The 19,639-nt window shown below is 41.1% G+C and overlaps 2 protein-coding genes across 3 annotated transcripts in view; one reads left to right on the forward strand and one right to left on the reverse strand.

Annotated features, from left to right (window-relative positions):
- Positions 1-19,639, forward strand: part of RpL27 (ribosomal protein L27) — a 144,145-nt gene that overhangs the window by 30,769 nt on the left and 93,737 nt on the right. The gene's annotated exons all lie outside the window — the stretch shown is intronic.
- Mocs2B (Molybdenum cofactor synthesis 2B) overlaps positions 1-19,639 on the reverse strand; it is a 101,765-nt gene that overhangs the window by 16,266 nt on the left and 65,860 nt on the right. For both annotated transcript variants that reach the window (XM_071686016.1, XM_071686015.1), the window contains exons 7-8: positions 5,543-5,632; positions 3,827-3,964 (exon numbers count right to left, since the gene is read on the reverse strand). In XM_071686016.1, the coding sequence (XP_071542117.1) occupies positions 3,827-3,964; positions 5,543-5,632 (228 nt within the window). The remainder of the gene's footprint in view (positions 1-3,826; positions 3,965-5,542; positions 5,633-19,639) is intronic.

A 19,639-nucleotide genomic window follows, 5' to 3' on the forward strand; every position in this document is an offset into this window, starting at 1 on the left:
AGCACCTAATACAAAAACTGCAAGCTGATGTCAAGCATTGGTCAAGAGGCCTGAGCAGTGCTTGCAAGCAAGAGTAAATGAATGTGGGTGAATGGTTGTTTGATGCTTCCTTACATTGCACTATGATGTTATATGTTGTATATGTTTTCTGATATGTTCTTAGTGAATGTAGGTTTGCGGCAGGGGTGTGTGATGTCTCCATGGTTGTTTAATTTGTTTATGGATGGGGTTGTTAGGGAGGTGAATGCAAGAGTTTTGGAAAGAGGGGTAAGTATGCATTCTGTTGTGGATGAGAGAGCTTGGGAAGTGAGTCAGTTGTTGTTCGCTGATGATACAGCACTGGTGGCTGATTCATGTGAGAAACTGCAGAAGCTGGTGACTGACTTTGGTAAAGTGTGTGAAAGAAGAAAGCTGAGAGTAAATGTGAATAAGAGCAAGGTTATTAGGTACAGTAGAGTTGAGGGACAAGTCAATTGGGAGGTAAGTTTGAATGGAGAAAAACTGGAGAAAGTGAAGTGTTTTAGATATCTGAGAGTGGATATGGCAGTGGATGGAACCATGAAAGCAGAAGTGAATCAAAGGGTAGGGGAGGGGGCGAAAGTTCTGGGAGCGTTGAAGAATGTGTGGAAGTCAAGAACATTATCTCGGAAAGCAAAGTGAAGGAATAGTGGTTCCAACAATGTTATATGGTTGCGAGGTGTAAACTATGGATAGAGTTGTGCGCAGGAGGGTGGATGTGCTGGAAATGAGATGTTTGAGGACAATATGTGGTGTGAGGTGTTTGATTGAGTAAGTAATAATAGGGTAAGAGCAATGTGTGGTAATAAAAAGAGTGTGGTTGAGAGAGCAGAAGAGGGTGTTTTGAAATGGTTTGGTTACATGGAGAGAATGACTGAGGAAAGATTGACCTAGAGGATATATGTCAGAGGTGGAGGGAACAAGGAGAAGTGGGAGACCAAATTGGAGGTGGAAAGATGGAGTTAAAAAGATTTTGAGTGATCAGGGCCTGAACATGCAAGAAGGTGAAAGGCGCGCAAGGGATAGAGTGCATTGGAACGATGTGGTATACCGGGGTCAACGTGCTGTCAATGGATTGAACCAGGGCATGTGAAGTGTCTGGGGTAAACCATAGAAAGTTCTGTGGGGCCTGGATGTGGAAAGGGAGCTGTGGTTTCGGTGCATTATTACATGACAGCTAGAGACTGAGTGTGAACGAATGTGGCATTTGTTGTCTTTTCCTAGCGCTACCTCACGCACATGGGGGGGAGGGGGTTGTTATTTCATGTGTGGCAGGGTGGCGATGGGAATGAATAAAGGCAGACAGTATGAACTATGTACATGTGTATATATGTATATGTCTGTGTGTGTATATATATGTATACATTGAGATGTATAGGTATGTATATTTGCATGTGTGGACGTGTATGTATATACATGTGTATGGGGGTGGGTTGGGCCATTCTTTCGTCTGTTTCCTTGCGCTACCTCGCTAACACAGGAGACAGCAACAAAGCAAAATGAATAAATAGATAGATAAATAATTTTTTCTGATGGTTAATAGGGATGAATCCTTGTGAATACACTTCATTTGGGGATAAAAAAAAGTATGTTTTACCCTGCTAAAAAAGTGCTGTCTCAGATGCTCATAATGCTACAAATGGACAGGTTCATTATAAGCAACATATATAGCATAGCGTAAAAAAATGTTTTGTTTTTGTTAAATGTTAGGATATCATCTGGGCCACTGTGAATGTGTACCATATGTTTCAGTAGTACCACAAAGGTATGACTCAATCACTAATTATCAAAAACATGTACATTTCACATGGGTTTCACCTCATGAAATCTGATGATACTCTGAAAGGATACCTATTTCTCTCGACTACTTTTCTTGGAGGAAGTGAGAGGAAGATGTAAAGAATATTTTGAAGAACTAATGAATGTGGGAGAAGGTGAGGCAGCAGTTAGTACATGCATAGGAATGGTCGATGGGAGGAAAAGAATACAAGAGCAGGGGCCAACAGTAAGAAGGGAGGTAAAAAGGGCAATGATGAGGTTGAAGGTAGGAGAGGCACCTAAAGTGGATGGGATTATGGCTGAAATGTTGAAGTGTGAAGGAGAAAGTGTGATAGAGTGGATGCATTTGACATGTAATTTAGCATGGAAGTAAAAGGTTGTGCCTGAGGATTGGATGAAAACTATTATTGTTCCTTTATTCAAAGAAAAGGGTGCTAAGGATATAGCAGCTATAGGGTAATAAGACTGTTGGGTATACCAGGAAAAGTGCATGCAAGAATGTTGATTAACAGAGTGATGGAAGAGATTGAATGCAGAATAAGTGACAAGTAAGGTAGAGGACGAATGGATCAGAATTTTGCAGAGAATGACCATGAAAAAGTATCTAGTGAAAGCTAAGAAGCTGTATGCAGCTGTTATGGATCTGAAGAAAGTGTATGACAGAGTTGAGTGGAATGCTTTACGGAATCTGTCAATGATGTATGAGGTACGGGTACAACTGTTGGCTGGTGTGAAAGCCTTTTTATAGAGGAGCAAATGCACATGTAAGTGTGGATGGATAATTCAGCAAAAGTTTTGATTTACATGTGGGTGTGAGGTAGGGCTGTGTGATGTCACTGTGGCATTTTTACATAAATATGGATGGAGTGTAAGAGATGTGAAAGCAAACCTAGGAAAAGGGGGTGCAGAGATGGAGTGTGGTGGTGAGGTATGGTGGCTAGTGACAAGCCTGTTTGCAGATGATACTGTTTTGTGTGCAGTGAGAGGAGTTGCAGAAAGTTGTAAATGTGTTATGATGCAAGCATCAGCAATTGAAGGTAAATATGAGTAAAATTGAATACTGATGTTTAAAAGGAAACAGAGTGAAAGTATAGATTTTCCAAAGCCCTATAGAGTGAGAAAAGAAAGTGTACTAAACTTTGTTATCGATACAGGGGGAGAAAGACTGGAAGAGGTGACAGAATTTAAGTATTTGGGAACGTATCTTGGTTAGGTTTGCTGATATGGAAGAAGAGATAAGAGAGAAAACAGTACAGGGTGGAAGAGTGATTAGGTCCCTTGATAGAATAATGAAGGGGAGGAATGTAAGTATGGAAGTGAAGAAAGGATTATGGGACAGCATAGTCCTCCAGACTCTGACTTATGCAGTCAAAACATGGACATGGAATGAGTCACAGAGGTCAAAAATCCAGACTGTGGAAATAGACTTTTTCAGAGAAGCATGGGCTATGAGTAGATGGAGTGAAGAAAGAAATGAGAGGTGTATGCAAGATTTGGCATGGCAGGAAATGCAAAGGGAATGAATTGTGGAGTGGTAGAATGGCTAAAATGTAATACTTTGAGGTGGTATTGGCATGTAGAAAGAATGCAAGATGGAGTTTACAGGAAGAGTATATGACAGGATGATTAAATGGGTTGGTTTGAGAGGAAGACCACCTGTGACATAGGGAAATAAAGTGGAAGAGTACTGGAAGGAGAAAATTGGTGAAAGAATGTACACTGTAGTATGGTGTATGCAAAAGGAGATAAGTAAGGACAGGGATACATGGAAACTGTTTTGCTGTGGCCACCCTCTTGATAGGAGTTCCCAGAGGGAACAAGCATCAGAGATATATGGATAGGTATACTTTTCTTCATGCCCATTTATTCTGTCTACTAGAGCATTCATCTACAGTTTCATCATCCCTTATACTGCTTACCTTACTACTATGTTACCCAGATATCAAAAATGTCCAAGCCTCTACCTGTCACATTTAATCAGTTTTCACACTCAGAATTCAACCTTAAAGGTAACTGCCTTGTTTCTCACCTGAGGATACAATCTCTTGGCCTTGGATGCCCACGGATTCTTTGTTACACTTGGTTTCCGGTCCAGCTTCCTTCACCGAAAGAAAGCTTGGTTCTATGGATCCTTCCCTACTACTGCCACTGCTGCTACTTCCTCCTTCTGAATCATAGAGAAAACAGACTTAAGATCCTAAGGATATTGAAATATGTAGTTGTTCTAGGGCATGAAACCTTTGATATAGGAATGTGTATTTTCTATTAACCCATCAATAAACATATCAAGGGAACATGTAGTAATCTGACTAAGAATGAAGTGGAGGTGGCAGCCTGTTTATATATCCTACTGCATCCCTCTTTAAAACAAAGTAACACACATTTCATGCCAGAAACAACATATGATTGTTTTACAGTAAATATGTTGAGCAGTAAGGGACTCACTAATGTTTGTACTAATACTATGTAAGTTATCAAAACTTTTTAACCTAGTTACTGAACGTTAACAGAAGAGAAAACCTTACAGAGAAGAAAATCAGGTCCTCTAGAATCAACAAAGTAGAAAGTTGTCATCTTCCCAGAGTTACACATACAAACCTGCTCCAAATGAAACTGCACTTGCCAGACAAACATTAGCCACAGTCTCCCACTTATGCTCTGGCCAATACCCATCATTGCATCAATATAAACACCATTTCAACATATCCCAAGACCCTTCAGGCCCATGATGCAACTACCAAAAAGAAGACACTTAACCTAGTTACTGAATATTAACAGAAGAGAAAACCTTACAGAGAAGAAAATCAGGTACTTTGATTGAAATCAACAAAGTAGGAAGTTGTCACCTTCCCAGATTTACACATACAAACCTGCTCCAAATGAAACCCATCAATACCCATCACCACATCACTATAAACACCATTTCAACATATCTCAAGACCCTTCAGGCCCATGATGCAATGACAAAAAAGAAGACACTTACTGTAATGCACACTCGGCATATAGATGCACACACAACATCATAACACTTATGACCTATGGTCCTGACTGGTGGATATGGTCAGCTTCCTGAGTGCTGTAGGAGCCTCATAGGGATAGAAGGGACTCTTGAGGCAGGAAGTAAATAAGTATTGTAAACAAACATACAAATCTGCACTGCACATATATCCTTCTTCTGACACTCTCCCAAGTCCTCCATAATCCCCACCACTGACCTCCCATGTCCCTACCCTACACAGACCCCTCTCTCTCTCTCTCTCTCTCTCTCTCTCTCTCTCTCTCTCTCTCTCTCTCTCTCTCTCTCTCTCTCTCTCTCCTGTGTGTGTATGTGTGTGTGTGTGTGTGTGTCAAGGTACATGAAGTTCGTGTTCTAATGTTATGTCTCACTCATCTGTCAATGCTCATGACATCAAACATTTTTGTGTAATTTTTAATCAAGGACTTTTCTTGCACATAAGTGTTTTTATTATGTTAGACAGGCATGGAGATCCAGAGCATTATGAGGTGGACATCTTGGTGTAGTCTGACAGCTGATGAGATGATGAAGCCACCACAAGATAGTGACTGATAACTGGGGAAGCACTTCTGGAGTACCATTACCACTTTTGACTGGTTAGCAAAGGTTAAGAGGCTTTCATCTCACCAGAGTGTTTAGAGTTAGGACTCTAACCTCTAAAGGATATGGGAGATTCCCTCATAATCCACAGGAAAAACCAATCCTGGAAAGAAAGTAGCTCTTCCTTACCTTGTTTTTGTGTTATATTTTGATTATGAGGTACAGAGTATAGGTCCATTCCAACTGTCTGAGGTCCCCAGTCATTGACCACATGAGTTACTGTAAATGGTAACAATGATGTAAATCATAAATGATAATGAATCCAGTTAATGATATGAATATATGACTAAGGTGTATCAGTACAGTACTGGCAGCAGCACTGGTTCAAAGCATACCTTTACCACAGCACATTTGTGTGACGATTATATGCATGCTAACATCATGTATTTGAAGCACAGAATCCCGTCAGATAATTTTTTTGCAGTGAAGTTTAAAAACTTTATGAGAAGTAAGCCAATGCTCAAGCCATTCAGATGGCAACATAAAACCTGCTTTGCTTACACCTAAATATGTATGTTACCTCTACAGACTTGCAGACATAAAAACTAATCACAATACCCTCTCTTCATTATAATTAAAAGTTAAATCTTACCTCCTACTCCAGGAGTCCCTTCTATCCTTATGAGGCTTCTGTGGCACTCAGGAAGCTGGCCACATCCAGTGGTTAGGACCACAAGTCATAAAGAGTTGTGATGTTGTGTATGCTTCTATATGCAGCAGAGAGTTTACAGCTATTGAGTAGTAAGTGTTTAGTGTCTTCTTTATGGTAGCTGCATCGTGGGCATGGAGGGTTTTGGGATGCATCACAATGGTGTTTGTAGTGATTTCCAGAGCATAAGCAGGATGGTGTGACTCATGTTTGTCTAGGGAGTGTGGTTTCAGATGGGTATGTGTCTGGTGGGATGAAGTTTTAAGACTGAGTTGGGAGGTCAGCTGTTTAGTGCTTGTTGGGTTATTTCAGAGTGTATTTGCATGTCTACTGAAAATATTCAAATTGTAAGCACAGCTCTGCATGGTTACTGATCTAAAGTTTTGTTGCACTACACATTCATCTTTAAATACATCTCTTCTGCTTTTATTTCCTTTAACTCCATTCCCATTAACAAGTATACATTAAATCAAGTGTATGTCAAAGATGGCTCTGCAACAATTCTAACAGACAATTCCTTACCAGGCAACTCTACCCCTCAGGCAATTCCCCTAAGCCAAAATCCCCTCATTATATAAATATGTATATGACATATTACAACCTAACCTAACATAAACATTCTCCATTTGTCTGTCACTGTCTTGGGAGGAATTCGTTAAGGGAACTCTTCAGATGGGCATTGTCTAGGGAAAAGTATCCTGATAAAGCTGATGTCTCTTCTGAACAGTTCTTCTAATTACAAAAGGAAATTCATTCTTTGTATAAATCTTTGTCATAACTGGGGAGGTTTTAGCTTTGCAAACTTACTTGATAGAGTCAAGTCTACAGCAATCAAGCTTTTCTCCCAATTTCATGAAAAACTTGATCCACTTCCCTATGCTGCAATGTTCATTCTTTTTATCACTTTACTGATGTTTCTCTGGCATCTGCTTCAGAAAAGAGGAAACTTATGTGCCCATCAGTAACTAAATCACATAATACTTGGCAAAACACTATATTACATGATTGCTTTGTAGCAACTGGCACCTCAAGCATGGGCCATGGTGCTTTCTCTTTCTCTACCTACATTCTAAAGTTTTGGATCTCATTACCCTCTCATTTCTTTCTTAAGCCTTTCAGTGCAGCAGTCATAATATCCAAGGTCATTCTGTTCTTTGGATACTTTCAAATATTCTATAAAAGTATCTCCTTAAGCTTGTTTTTATTATTACCAAGATCATAATTTTCTGTATAAAATGATAACTCAACCTGGCAAGACATGGTTTATATCTTCTTTGAATTCTTTTATTCATTTTACCTCACTGCCAGGCATATTAGGTACTCCAGGAGTATTTTCAGGCATACACATTGAGATGTGGGGTATTCTGTGTGTTTATGTAACAAACAAATATGATTACTAAGGGTATTCATCAATAAAATCTACTATCTCATAAGAGTGGTAATTTCAGAAATCAGTAATGTGGATGCTCATTCCATACAGGCTTCCTTGAACTCTTCATATATGCTCATTAGTGTATGGAAAATATTTAGGTTGAAGTGTCTGGAAACAGAGTGTGGGCTGCCACCACAAGCATTAATTGCCATATATATCACTGTGACATAGGGGTGGTTGATTCAAGAATTGATAACATATATGCCCAAGCCTGAGTGAACAGAAAGAAAATTACTGTTATGTATATGTCCTGTCTGCAAAGAATGGGTGAACATTCACAACCTGCTGCAATTTGAAAAGCAGGTTTTCCACTTTCTGAGCATTTAAGCTGTTCTTCTATCTTTATTTCTCTATCTTTTTAGCCATTTTTTCTGTTTCACTTAAGGCCTGCCCTTAATGAGGACTTTTGTTACTGACAGGAGCCCTCAAAAAAAAAAAGGCATGTACTTTTGTAGAGATAGAGATGCTCTGTGGAAGGTATTAAGAATATATGGTGTGGGAGGCAAGTTGTTAGAAGCAGTGAAAAGTTTTTATCGAGGATGTAAGGCATGTGTACGTGTAGGAGGAGAGGAAAGTGATTGGTTCTCAGTGAATGTAGGTTTGCGGCAGGGGTGTGTGATGTCTCCATGGTTGTTTAATTTGTTTATGGATGGGGTTGTTAGGGAGGTAAATGCAAGAGTTTTGGAAAGAGGGGCAAGTATGAAGTCTGTTGGGGATGAGAGAGCTTGGGAAGTGAGTCAGTTGTTGTTCGCTGATGATACAGCGCTGGTGGCGGATTCATGGGAGAAACTGCAGAAGCTGGTGACTGAGTTTGGTAAAGTGTGTGGAAGAAGAAAGTTAAGAGTAAATGTGAATAAGAGCAAGGTTATTAGGTACAGTAGGGTTGAGGGTCAAGTCAATTGGGAGGTGAGTTTGAATGGAGAAAAACTGGAGGAAGTGAAGTGTTTTAGATATCTGGGAGTGGACCTGTCAGCGGATGGAACCATGGAAGCGGAAGTGGATCATAGGGTGGGGGAGGGGGCGAAAATTTTGGGAGCCTTGAAAAATGTGTGGAAGTCGAGAACATTATCCCGGAAAGCAAAAATGGGTATGTTTGAAGGAATAGTGGTTCCAACAATGTTGTATGGCTGCGAGGCGTGGGCTATGGATAGAGTTGTGCGCAGGAGGATGGATGTGCTGGAAATGAGATGTTTGAGGACAATGTGTGGTGTGAGGTGGTTTGATCGAGTAAGTAAGGTAAGGGTAAGAGAGATGTGTGGAAATAAAAAGAGCGTGGTTGAGAGAGCAGAAGAGGGTGTTTTGAAATGGTTTGGGCACATGGAGAGAATGAGTGAGGAAAGATTGACCAAGAGGATATATGTGTCGGAGGTGGAGGGAACGAGGAGAAGAGGGAGACCAAATTGGAGGTGGAAAGATGGAGTGAAAAGGATTTTGTGTGATCGGGGCCTGAACATGCAGGAGGGTGAAAGGAGGGCAAGGAATAGAGTGAATTGGAGCGATGTGGTATACAGGGGTTGACGTGCTGTCAGTGGATTGAATCAAGGCATGTGAAGCGTCCGGGGTAAACCATGGAAAGCTGTGTAGGTATGTATATTTGCGTGTGTGGACGTTTGTATGTACATGTGTATGGGGGGGGGGGTTGGGCCATTTCTTTCGTCTGTTTCCTTGCGCTACCTCGCAAACGCGGGAGACAGCGACAAAGTATAAAAAAAAAAAAAAAAAAAAAAAACTTTTGTAGATAATCCCTGAGGTAGGGAAAAAAGAATTCTAACTCCGTATTCCCTGTGTGTCGACTAAAGGGGGTGGGAGCAGGGGGCTGGAAATCCCCCTTTCTTGTATTTCAGTTTCTTAAAGGAAACAGGAGCCAGGCAGAAAGTGCTCATCCTCCTCGAAGGCTCAGGCTGGGGTGTCTAAATGTGTGTGGATGTAACCAAGATGAGAGGAGAGGAGAGATAGGTAGTAAGTATGAGGAAAGAAACCTGGATGTTCTGGTTCTGAGTGAAACAAAGCTTAAGGGTAAATGGTTTTGAAATGTCTTAAGAGTAAAGTCACAGTTTGCCGAGAGGACAAGAACTATGGAAGGAGTAGCTCTACTAGTGAAGTAGGAGTTGTGGAAGTGTGTGATAGAATATAAGGAAGTAAATTCTAGATTGATGTGAGTAAAGCTGAAAGTGGATAGCGAGAGATGGGAGATAATTGGGCTCATGCACCTGGCAATGAGAATAAAGATCATAAAAGGCAATTATTTTGGGACCAGCTGAGTGAGTGTGTCAGTAGTTTTGATGTAAGGGACTGGGTATTAGTGATGGGTGATTTGAATGTGAAAGTAAGTAATGTGGCAGTTGAGCATTTAACTGGGGCACATGGGGTATTCATCGTTATGAATGGAGATGGTGAAGAGCTTGTGGAGTTGTGTGCTGAAAAAACACTGGTGATTGGGAATACTTGGTTTAAAAAGAGGAATATACACTGGTGATATTCTTTTTTAACTTAATAATGTCTGGTCATCATCCCTGAAAGACTTTGAAGAGTCATGTGTAGTTGCCCTTGACATATCCAAAGCTTTTGACAGGGTGTGGCATTAGGGTCTCATCTCTAAGCTTCACTCTCTCACTTTACTCCTTTGTTCTTAGCTTCCTCTCTGGCCAGTCTATCTCTGGTTGTTGGTGAATCAGCCTCCCCACTTTTTACCATCAACAGCAGTGACCATTAAGGTTCTGTCCTGTCCCCTACACTTTTTCTCCTTTTTTTTTCAAAGATTTCCTCTTCACAAATAATCCACTGCACTCATTTGCTGATGACTCAACACTGCATTCATCCACATCCTTCAATTTTGCTCCCTCTTCTCTCACTCACTCTGCATCTTGTCTTGACACAGCTTCCTCAGTAAACTCAGACTTGGATAGGATATTTCAGTGGGGTAGACAAAATCTTGTTAGGTTTAATGTCTCCAAGACCCAGTTTCTACCCATCTCTGTATCAAAAGCTCCTCAAAACTCTCGTATCTCCTTTGATGGTTCTGTAATTCCATCTCTTGATTCAATGAACATGTTTGATGTTACTGTAACATCCACTCTTTCTTGGAAATGCCATAGGAATAGCTAAGTCTGCCCATAGGAAACTGGGTGTCCTGTTCAGATGTTGAAACCTCTCTTCTGAATAGTTGCTCTGTTTATAGAAAGGATTGATTCGTCCTTGGATGGAGCACTGCTTTCACATCTGGGGTGATTTTAGCTGTGCATCCTTTCTTGACAGAGTTGAGTCAAAAGCAGTCTGACTTATTAACTATTAACTGTCCCAGGTTAACTTCCAAACTTAACCCCTTGCCCTACTCTGCAATGTTGTTTCACTTTCCCTCTTCTATAGGTATTGCTTTGGTTCTTGCTTCTGAAAGCTGGCTGCTTGTGTGTCCACACCACTAGCTAGACCATGCAATACTCAGCAAGCTACTGCATCACATGATTCCTGTATGGCCATTGGCAACTCAAGGGTTGACTGTTTTGATAACTGCTTTTTTCCTATACATCAAAGCTTTGGAACTCTCTACCTTCTCATGTTTTTCCTAATAACCATGACCTGGAACATTTTAAAAGACAGGTTTTTCACATCCTCCAAAATTCATAAAACCTTTCCCTTGAATTTTCTTTTTCATTTCGTATTCCTCCTTATATTTCATTTAAGGCCCAGCCTTGATGTGGACTTCTGTCTGTGACTGGAGACTTCAACATCAAAAAAAGAATATGTATGTGAGTAGGAGAGACAGTCAAAGAGCATTATTAGATTACATGATAATTGTTAGGCTTGTTAAAGAGAGACTTTTGTATGTAAATGTACTTAGAGGGGCTGCTGGTGATATGTCTGATCACTGTCTTGTGGAGGTGAGGGTGAAGATTTGTAGAGATTTTTGTAAAAGAGGATACAATGTCGGGTAGAAGATAGTGTAATGGGAGAGCTTGGAAAAGAAACTTGCGTGAAAAAATACCAGGATAGATTGAGTGTAGAATGGCAAAAGGTGAGAATAAATCAAGTGAGGGAAAATGGTGAGGAATGGGAGGTATTTAGGTAAGCAGTGATGGCATGTGCAAGACATGTGTGTGGCATGTGAAAGATGGGCAGATTAGAAACAATAGTGAGTGGTGGGATGAAGAAGTAAAGTTGCTTGTGAATGAGAAAAGAGAGGCATTTGGGTGGTACTTACAGAGAAGGAGTGCATATGGTTGGGAGATGTATAAGAGAAAGTGGCAGGTCAAAAGGAACGTGCAGTGGTTGAAAAAAAAGAGCACCTAAGAGTTAGGCTGAGCAAGTATCAGTAAACTTTAGGGAGGATAAGAGGTTTTAGGAGGTAAATAATATGAAAATGACAAGAGATTAAATGGAAACATTGATGAAAGGGATAAAAGTGGAAGCAATAACATGTAATGATGAAGTAAGGAGGTGATGGAGTAAGTATTTTGAAGGATTGTTAAATGCGTTTGATGATAAAGAGGCAGATGTTGGGTGTTATTGTCAGGATGGTTCACAAAGTGAGAGTCATGGAAAGTGGTTTAGTGGGAGAGAAGAGGTGGTGAAAGCCTTGCATGAAATGAAATCTGGCAAGGCAGTTCAAATGGATGGTATTGCTGATGAACTTATAAAGAAAGGTGTTGACTGTATGTATGGATCATGGTAAGGTGCTGGAGGATTGGTGGAATGCATGTATAGTGCCATTGTATAAAGGCAGTGGAGTTAAAAGTGAATGTTCAAACTACCAAGTATGCCTGGTAAGTTGTCTGGGAGGGTATTGATTGAGAGGGTGAAGGCATGTATAGACCATCAGATGGGGAAGAAGCATCATGGTAATGGATGTGTGGTACAGGTGTTTGCTCTAAGGAATGCATGTGAGGAATATTTAGAAAAACAAATGGATTTGTGTAAGGCATTTATGGATAAGGGGAAAGCATATGATAGGGTTGAGAGATGCTTTGTGGAAGGTCTTAAGACTATATGATGGGAGGAAAGCTGTTAGAAGCAGTGAAAAGTTTGATCAAGGGTGTCAGGCTTGTGTACGAGTAGGGAGGTTGGTCTGCAGCAGGAGTGTGATGTCAACATGGTTGTTTACTTTGTTTATGGATGGATATATGTGTCAAAAGTGGAAGGAACAAAGAGAACAGGGAGACCAAAGTGGAGATGGAAGGATGGAGTGAAAAAGTTTTTGAGCAAATGGGACATTAACATGCGGGAGGGTGAAGAGTGTGCACAGGATAGTGAATTGGAGCAATGTGGTATACAGGGGTCAACATGCTGTCAGTGGACTGAACTAGGGCATGTGAAGCATCCGGGGTAAGCCATAGAAAGTTCTGTGGGGCCTGGATGTGGATAGGGAGCTGTGGTTTCGAAGCATTACATATGAAAGCTCAAGAATAGATGTGAGCGCATGTGGCCTCTCTCTGTCCATTCCTGACACTAGCTCACTAACATGGTAAATGGTTATCAAGTATGACATTTGTATGAAATTTTTTTTTACACAATGGGGGTCCTCAGCCCCAACTCTGCAAGCTAACACAATAATGGAAAGAGACATCCAGTTCTGTTGAGTGGATTTGATTCCCTGTTCCCATGAATGATAACTTTATATGATAATACTGTTGAGTGGATTTGATTCCCTGTTCCCATGAATGATAACTTTATTTGATAATACTAAACAGTGCAATTTAAACAGTGCATTTACTTTTTTCATTATTAGCTTTACTTTGTATATTGTGCATTTGTAAATCTTAACCTGATACATTGCAACCTTGAGAATCCATAGATCTTCTCTCTAGCTCCAATAGTTGTCCAGAAATTTTCTTAAAAGAATGGAAATCTCTGGCATTTGGCAAACCCTCTAAAATTCATAAGCCATTGTTGTCTGTACTCACACTGAGCCATTTTGGACATAGGTCTTTGGTAAAATGTACTTTCATCACAGCATCTAAGAAGAGTTGCCTAGGTCTTTGGTAACATGTACTTTCATTATAGCATCTAAGAAGAGTAGCCTAATAATAGCTCAAGGGAGGCCAGTGCATCAAAACATTTTAGTCAAAAAAGCAGGAGACCAAATTGGAGGAGGAAGGAAGGAGTGAAAAAGATTTTGAGCGATCGGGGCCTGAACATACAGGAGGGTGAAAGGCATGCAAGGAATAGAGTGAATTCGAACGATGTTGTACACTGGGGTCGACATGCTGTCAATGAATTGAACCAGGGCATGTGAAGCGTCTGGGGTAAACCATGGAAAGGTCTGTGGGGCCTGGATATGGAAAGGGAGCTGTGGTTTCGATGCATTACACATGACAGGTAGAGACTGAGTGTGAATGAATGTGGCCTTTTTGTCTTTTCCTGGTGCTACCTCACTTGGGGGAATGCTATTTCATGTGTGGCTTGGTGGCAACAGGAATAGGTAAAGACAGCAATTATGAATATGTACATGGGTATATATATATGTATAGGTCTGTGTATGTATATGTATGTACATGTTGAAATGTATATGTGCGTGTGCGGGCGTTTATATATATACATATGTATGTGGGTGGGTTGGGCCATTCCTTGTCTGTTTCCCTGCGCTAACTCGCTGACACAGGAGACAGCAATTCAGTATAATGAATATATAAATGAATATGTATGTGTCCATGTATGGGCATTTATGTATATATATGTATATATGAGTGGATAGGCCATAATTCGTCTGTTTCCTGACGCTACCTCATTGAAACGAGAAACAGCAATTGAGTATAATAATGATAATGATATATATATTTGTATGTATATGTGTATATGTTGATATTATTTATTCTATTTATTTTATTTTGTCGCTGTCTCTCACATCAGCGAGGTAGCGCAAGGAAACAGATGAAAGAATGAACCAACCTACCCACATACACATATATATACATACACATCCACACACAGCACATATACATACCTATACATCTCAACGTATACATATATATACACACACAGACATATACATATACACACATGTACATAATTCATACTGTCTGCCCTTATTCATTCCTGTCGCCACCCCGCCACGCATGAAATGACAACCTCCTCCCCACGCATGTGCATGAGGTAGTGCTAGGAAAAGACAATAAAGGCCACATTCATTCACACTAAGTCTCTAGCTGTCATGTATAATGCACCAAAACCACAGCTCACTTTCCACATCCAGACCCCACAAAACTTTCCATGGTTTACCCCAAATGCTTCACATGCCCTGATTCAATCCATTGACAGCATGTCGACCCCGGTATACCACATCGTTCCAATTCACTCTATTCATTGCACGCCTTTCACCCTCCTGCATGTTCAGGCCTCGATCACTCAAAATCTTTTTCACTCCATCTTTCCACATCCAATTTGGTCTCCCACTTCTCTTCGTTCCCTCCAACTCCGACACATATATCCTCTTGGTCAATCTTTCCTCACTCATTCTCTCCATGCAACCAAACCATTTCAAAACACCCTCCTCTGATCTCTCAACCACACTCTTTTTATTACCACACATCTCTCTTACCCTATTATTACTTACTCGATCAAACCACCTCACACCACATATTGTCCTCAAACATCTCATTTCCAGCACATCCACCCTCCTCTGCAAAACTCTATCTACAGCCCATGGCTCGCAACCATATAACATTGTTGGAACCACTATTCCTTCAAACATACCCATTTTTGCTTTCGGAGATAATGTTCTCAACTTCCACACATTTCTTAACGCTCCCAGAACTTTCGTCCCCTCCCCCACCCTGTGATTTATTTCCGCTTCCATGGTTCCATCCGCAGCCAAATCCTCTCCCAGATAACTAAAACACTTCACTTTCCTCAAGTTTTTCTCCATTCAAACTTACCTCCCAATTGACTTGTCCCTCAACCCTACTGTACCTAATAACCTTGCTCTCATTCACATTTACTCTCACCTTTCTTCTTTCACACACTTTACCAAACTCAGTCGCCAGCTTCTGCAATTTCTCACAAGAATCAGCCACCAGCACTGTATCATCAGCGAACAACAACTGACTCACTTCCCAAGCTCTCTCATCCACAACAGACTGCATACTTGCCCCTCTTTCCAAAACTCGTGCATTCACCTCCCTAACAACCCCATCCATAAACAAATTAAACAACCATGGAGACATCACACACCCCTGCCACAAACCTACATTCACTGAGATCCAATCACTTTCCTCTCTTCCTACACGTACACATGCCTTACATCCTCAATAAAAACTTTTCACTGCTTCTAACAACTTCCCTCCCACACCATACATTCTTAATACACTCCATATGCCTTCTCCAGATCCATGAATGCTACATACAAATCCATTTGCTTTTCTAAGTATTTCTCACATACATTCTTCAAAGCAAACACCTGATCCACACATCCTCTACCACTTCTGAAACCACACTGCTCTTCCCCAGTCTGATGCTCTGTACATGCCTTCACCCTCTCAGTCAATACCCTCCCATATGATTTTCCAGGAATACTCAACAAACTTATACCTCTGTAATTGGAGCACTCACTTTTATCCCCTTTGCCTTTGTAAAATGGCACTATGCAAGCATTCCGCCAATCCTCAGGCACCTCACCATGAGTCATACATACATTAAATAACCTTACCAACCAGTCAATAATACAGTCACCTCCTTTAAAAAATTCCACTGCAGTACCATCCAAGCCCGCTGCCTTGCCGACTTTCATCTTCCGCAAAGCTTTTACTTCCTCTTCTCTGTCTACCAAATCATTTTCCCTAACCCTCTCACTTTGCACACCACCTCGACCAAAACACCTTATATCTGCCACTCTATCATCAAACACATTCAACAAAGCTTCAAAATACTCACTCCATCTCCTTCTCACATCACCACTACTTGTTGTCACCTCCCCATTAGTCCCCTTCACTAAAGTTCCCATTTGTTCCCTTGTCTTACGCACTTTATGTACCTCCTTCCAAAACATCTTTTTATTCTCCCTAAAATTTAATGATACTCTCTCACCCCAACTCTCATTTGCCCTCTTTTTCACCTCTTGCACCTTTCTCTTGACCTCCTGTCTCTTTCTTTTATACATCTCCTTTTGGATGTTAATGTGCTGAGAGGTGCAAATGGAGGGATGTCTGATCATTATCTTGTGGTGGTGAAGGTAAAGATTTGTAGAGGTTTCCAGATAAGAAGAGAGAATGTTGGGGTGAAAAGAGTGGTGAGAGTAAGTGAGCTTGGGAAGGAGACTTGTGTGAGGAAGTACCAGGAGAGACTGAGTACGGAATGGAAAAAGGTGAGAACAAAGGACATAAGGGGAGTGAGGGAGGAATGTGATGTATTTAGGGAAGCAGTGATGGCTTGTGCAAAAGATGCTTGTGGCATGAGAAGCGTGGGAGGTGGGCAGATTAGAAAGGGTAGTGAGTGGTGGGATGAAGAAGTAAGATTATTAGTGAAAGAGAAGAGAGAGGCATTTGGACGATTTTTGCAGGGAAATAATGCCAATGAGTGGGAGATGTATAAAAGAAAGAGGCAGGAGGTCAAGAGAAAGATGCAAGAGGTGAAAATGAGGGCAAATGAGAGTTGGGGTGAGAGAGTATCATTAAATTTTAGGGAGAATAAAAAGATGTTCTGGAAAGAGGTAAATAAAGTGCGTAAGACAAGGGAGCAAATGGGAACTTCAGTGAAGGGCGCTAATGGAGAGGTGATAACAAGTAGTGGTGATGTGAGAATGAGATGGAGTGAATATTTTGAAGGTTTGTTGAATGTGTTTGATGATAGAGTGGCAGATATAGGGTGTTTTGGTAGCGGTGGTGTGCAAAGTGAGAGGGTTAGGGAAAATGATTTGGTGAACAGAGAAGAGGTAGTAAAAGCTTTGCGGAAGATGAAAGCCGGCAAGACAGCAGGTTTGGATGGTATTGCAGTGGAATCTATTTAAAAAGGGGGTGACTGTATTGTTGACTGGTTGACTGTCTGCCTTTATTCATTCCCATCGCCACCTTGCCACACATGGAATAACATCCCCCTCCCCCCTCATGTGTGCAAGGTAGCGCTAGGAAAAGACAACAAAGGCCCCATTCGTTCACACTCAGTCTCTAGCTGTCATGCAATGATGCCAGAAACCACAGCTCCCTTTCCACATCCAGGCCCCACAGAACTTTCCATGGTTTACCCCAAATGCTTCACATGCCCTGATTCAATTCATTGACAGCATGTCGACCCCAGTGTACAACATCGTTCCAATTCACTCTATTCCTTGCATGCCTTTCACCCTCCTGCATGTTCAGGCCCCGATCACTCAAAATCTTTTTCACTCCATCTTTCCACCTCCAATTTGGTCTCCCACTTCTCCTCGTTCCCTCCACCTCCGACACATATATCCTCTTGGACAATCTTTCCTCACTCATTCTCTCCATGTGCCCAAACCATTTCAAAACACTCTCCTCTGCTCTCTCAACCACGCTCTTCTTATTTCCACACATCTCTCTTACCCTTACATTACTTACTCGATCAAACCACCTCACACCACATTTTGTCCTCAAACATCTCATTTCCAGCACATCCACCCTCCTGCGCACAACTCTATCCATAGCCCACGCCTCGCAACCATACAACATTGTTGGAACCACTATTCCTTCAAACGTACCCTTTTTTGCTTTCCGAGATAATGTTCTCGACTTCCACACATTCTTCAAGGCTCCCAGGATTTTTGCCCCCTCCCCCTCCCTATGATTCACTTCTGCTTCCATGGTTCCATCCACTGCCAGATCCACTCCAAGATATCTAAAACACTTTACTTCCTCCAGTTTTTCTCCATTCAAACTTACCTCCCAATTGACTTGACCCTCAACCCCACTATACCTAATAACCTTGCTCTTATTCACATTTACTCTTAACTCTCTTCTTTCACACACTTTACCAAACTCATTCACCAGCTTCTACAGTTTCTCATATGAATCAGCCACCAGCGCTGTATCATCAGCGAGCAACAACTGACTCACTTCCCAAGCTCTCTCATCCCCAACAGACTTCATACTTGCCCCTCTTTCCAAAACTCTTGCATTCACCTCCCTAACAACCCCATCCATAAACAAATTAAACAACCATGGAGACATCACACACCCCTGCCGCAAACCTACATTCACTGAGAACCAATCACTTTCCTCTCTTCCTACATGTACACATGCCTTACATCCTCGATAAAAACTTTTCACTGCTTCTAACAACTTGCCTCCCACACCATATATTCTTAGTACCTTTCACAGAGCTGTGGTTTCGGGCATTATTGCATGACAGCTAGAGACTGAGTGTGAACGAATGGGGCCTTTGTTGTCTTTTCCTAGCGCTACCTCACACACATGACGGGGGAGGGGGATGGTATTCCAAGTGTGGCGAGGTGGCAATGGGAATGAATAAAGGCAGACAGTGTGAATTGTGTGCATGGGTATATATGTATGTGTCTGTGTGTGTATATATATGTGTACATTGAGATGTATAGGTATGTATATTTGCGTGTATGGACGTGTATGTATATACATGTGTATGGGGGTGGGTTGGGCCATTTCTTTCGTCTGTTTCCTTGCGCTACCTCGCAAACGCGGGAGACAGCGACAAAGTATAATAATAAAAAAATATATATATATATATATATATATATATATATATATATATATATATATATATATATATATATATATATATATATATCTTTCTTTCTTTTAAACTATTCGCCATTTCCCACGTCAGCGAGGTAGCGTTAAGAACAGAGGACTGGGCCTTTTTTGGAATATCCTCACCTGGCCCCCTCTGTTCCTTCTTTTGGAAAATTTAAAAAAAAATGAGAGGGGAAGATTTCCAGCCCCCCGCTCCCTCCCCTTTTAGTCGCCTTCTACGACACGCAGGGAATACGTGGGAAGTATTCTTAACCCCCTATCCCCAGGGATAATATATATATATATATATATATATATATATATATATATATATATATATATATATATATATATATATATATTTTATTTATTTATTTATTTTGCTTTGTCGCTGTCTCCCGCGTTTACGAGGTAGCGCAAGGAAATTGACGAAAGAAATGGCCCAACCCACCCCCATACACAATGTATATACATACACGTCCACACACGCAAATATA

The sequence above is a fragment of the Panulirus ornatus genome, chromosome 41 (assembly GCF_036320965.1).
Source record: "Panulirus ornatus isolate Po-2019 chromosome 41, ASM3632096v1, whole genome shotgun sequence".
Classification (NCBI taxonomy): Eukaryota; Metazoa; Arthropoda; class Malacostraca; order Decapoda; family Palinuridae; genus Panulirus; species Panulirus ornatus.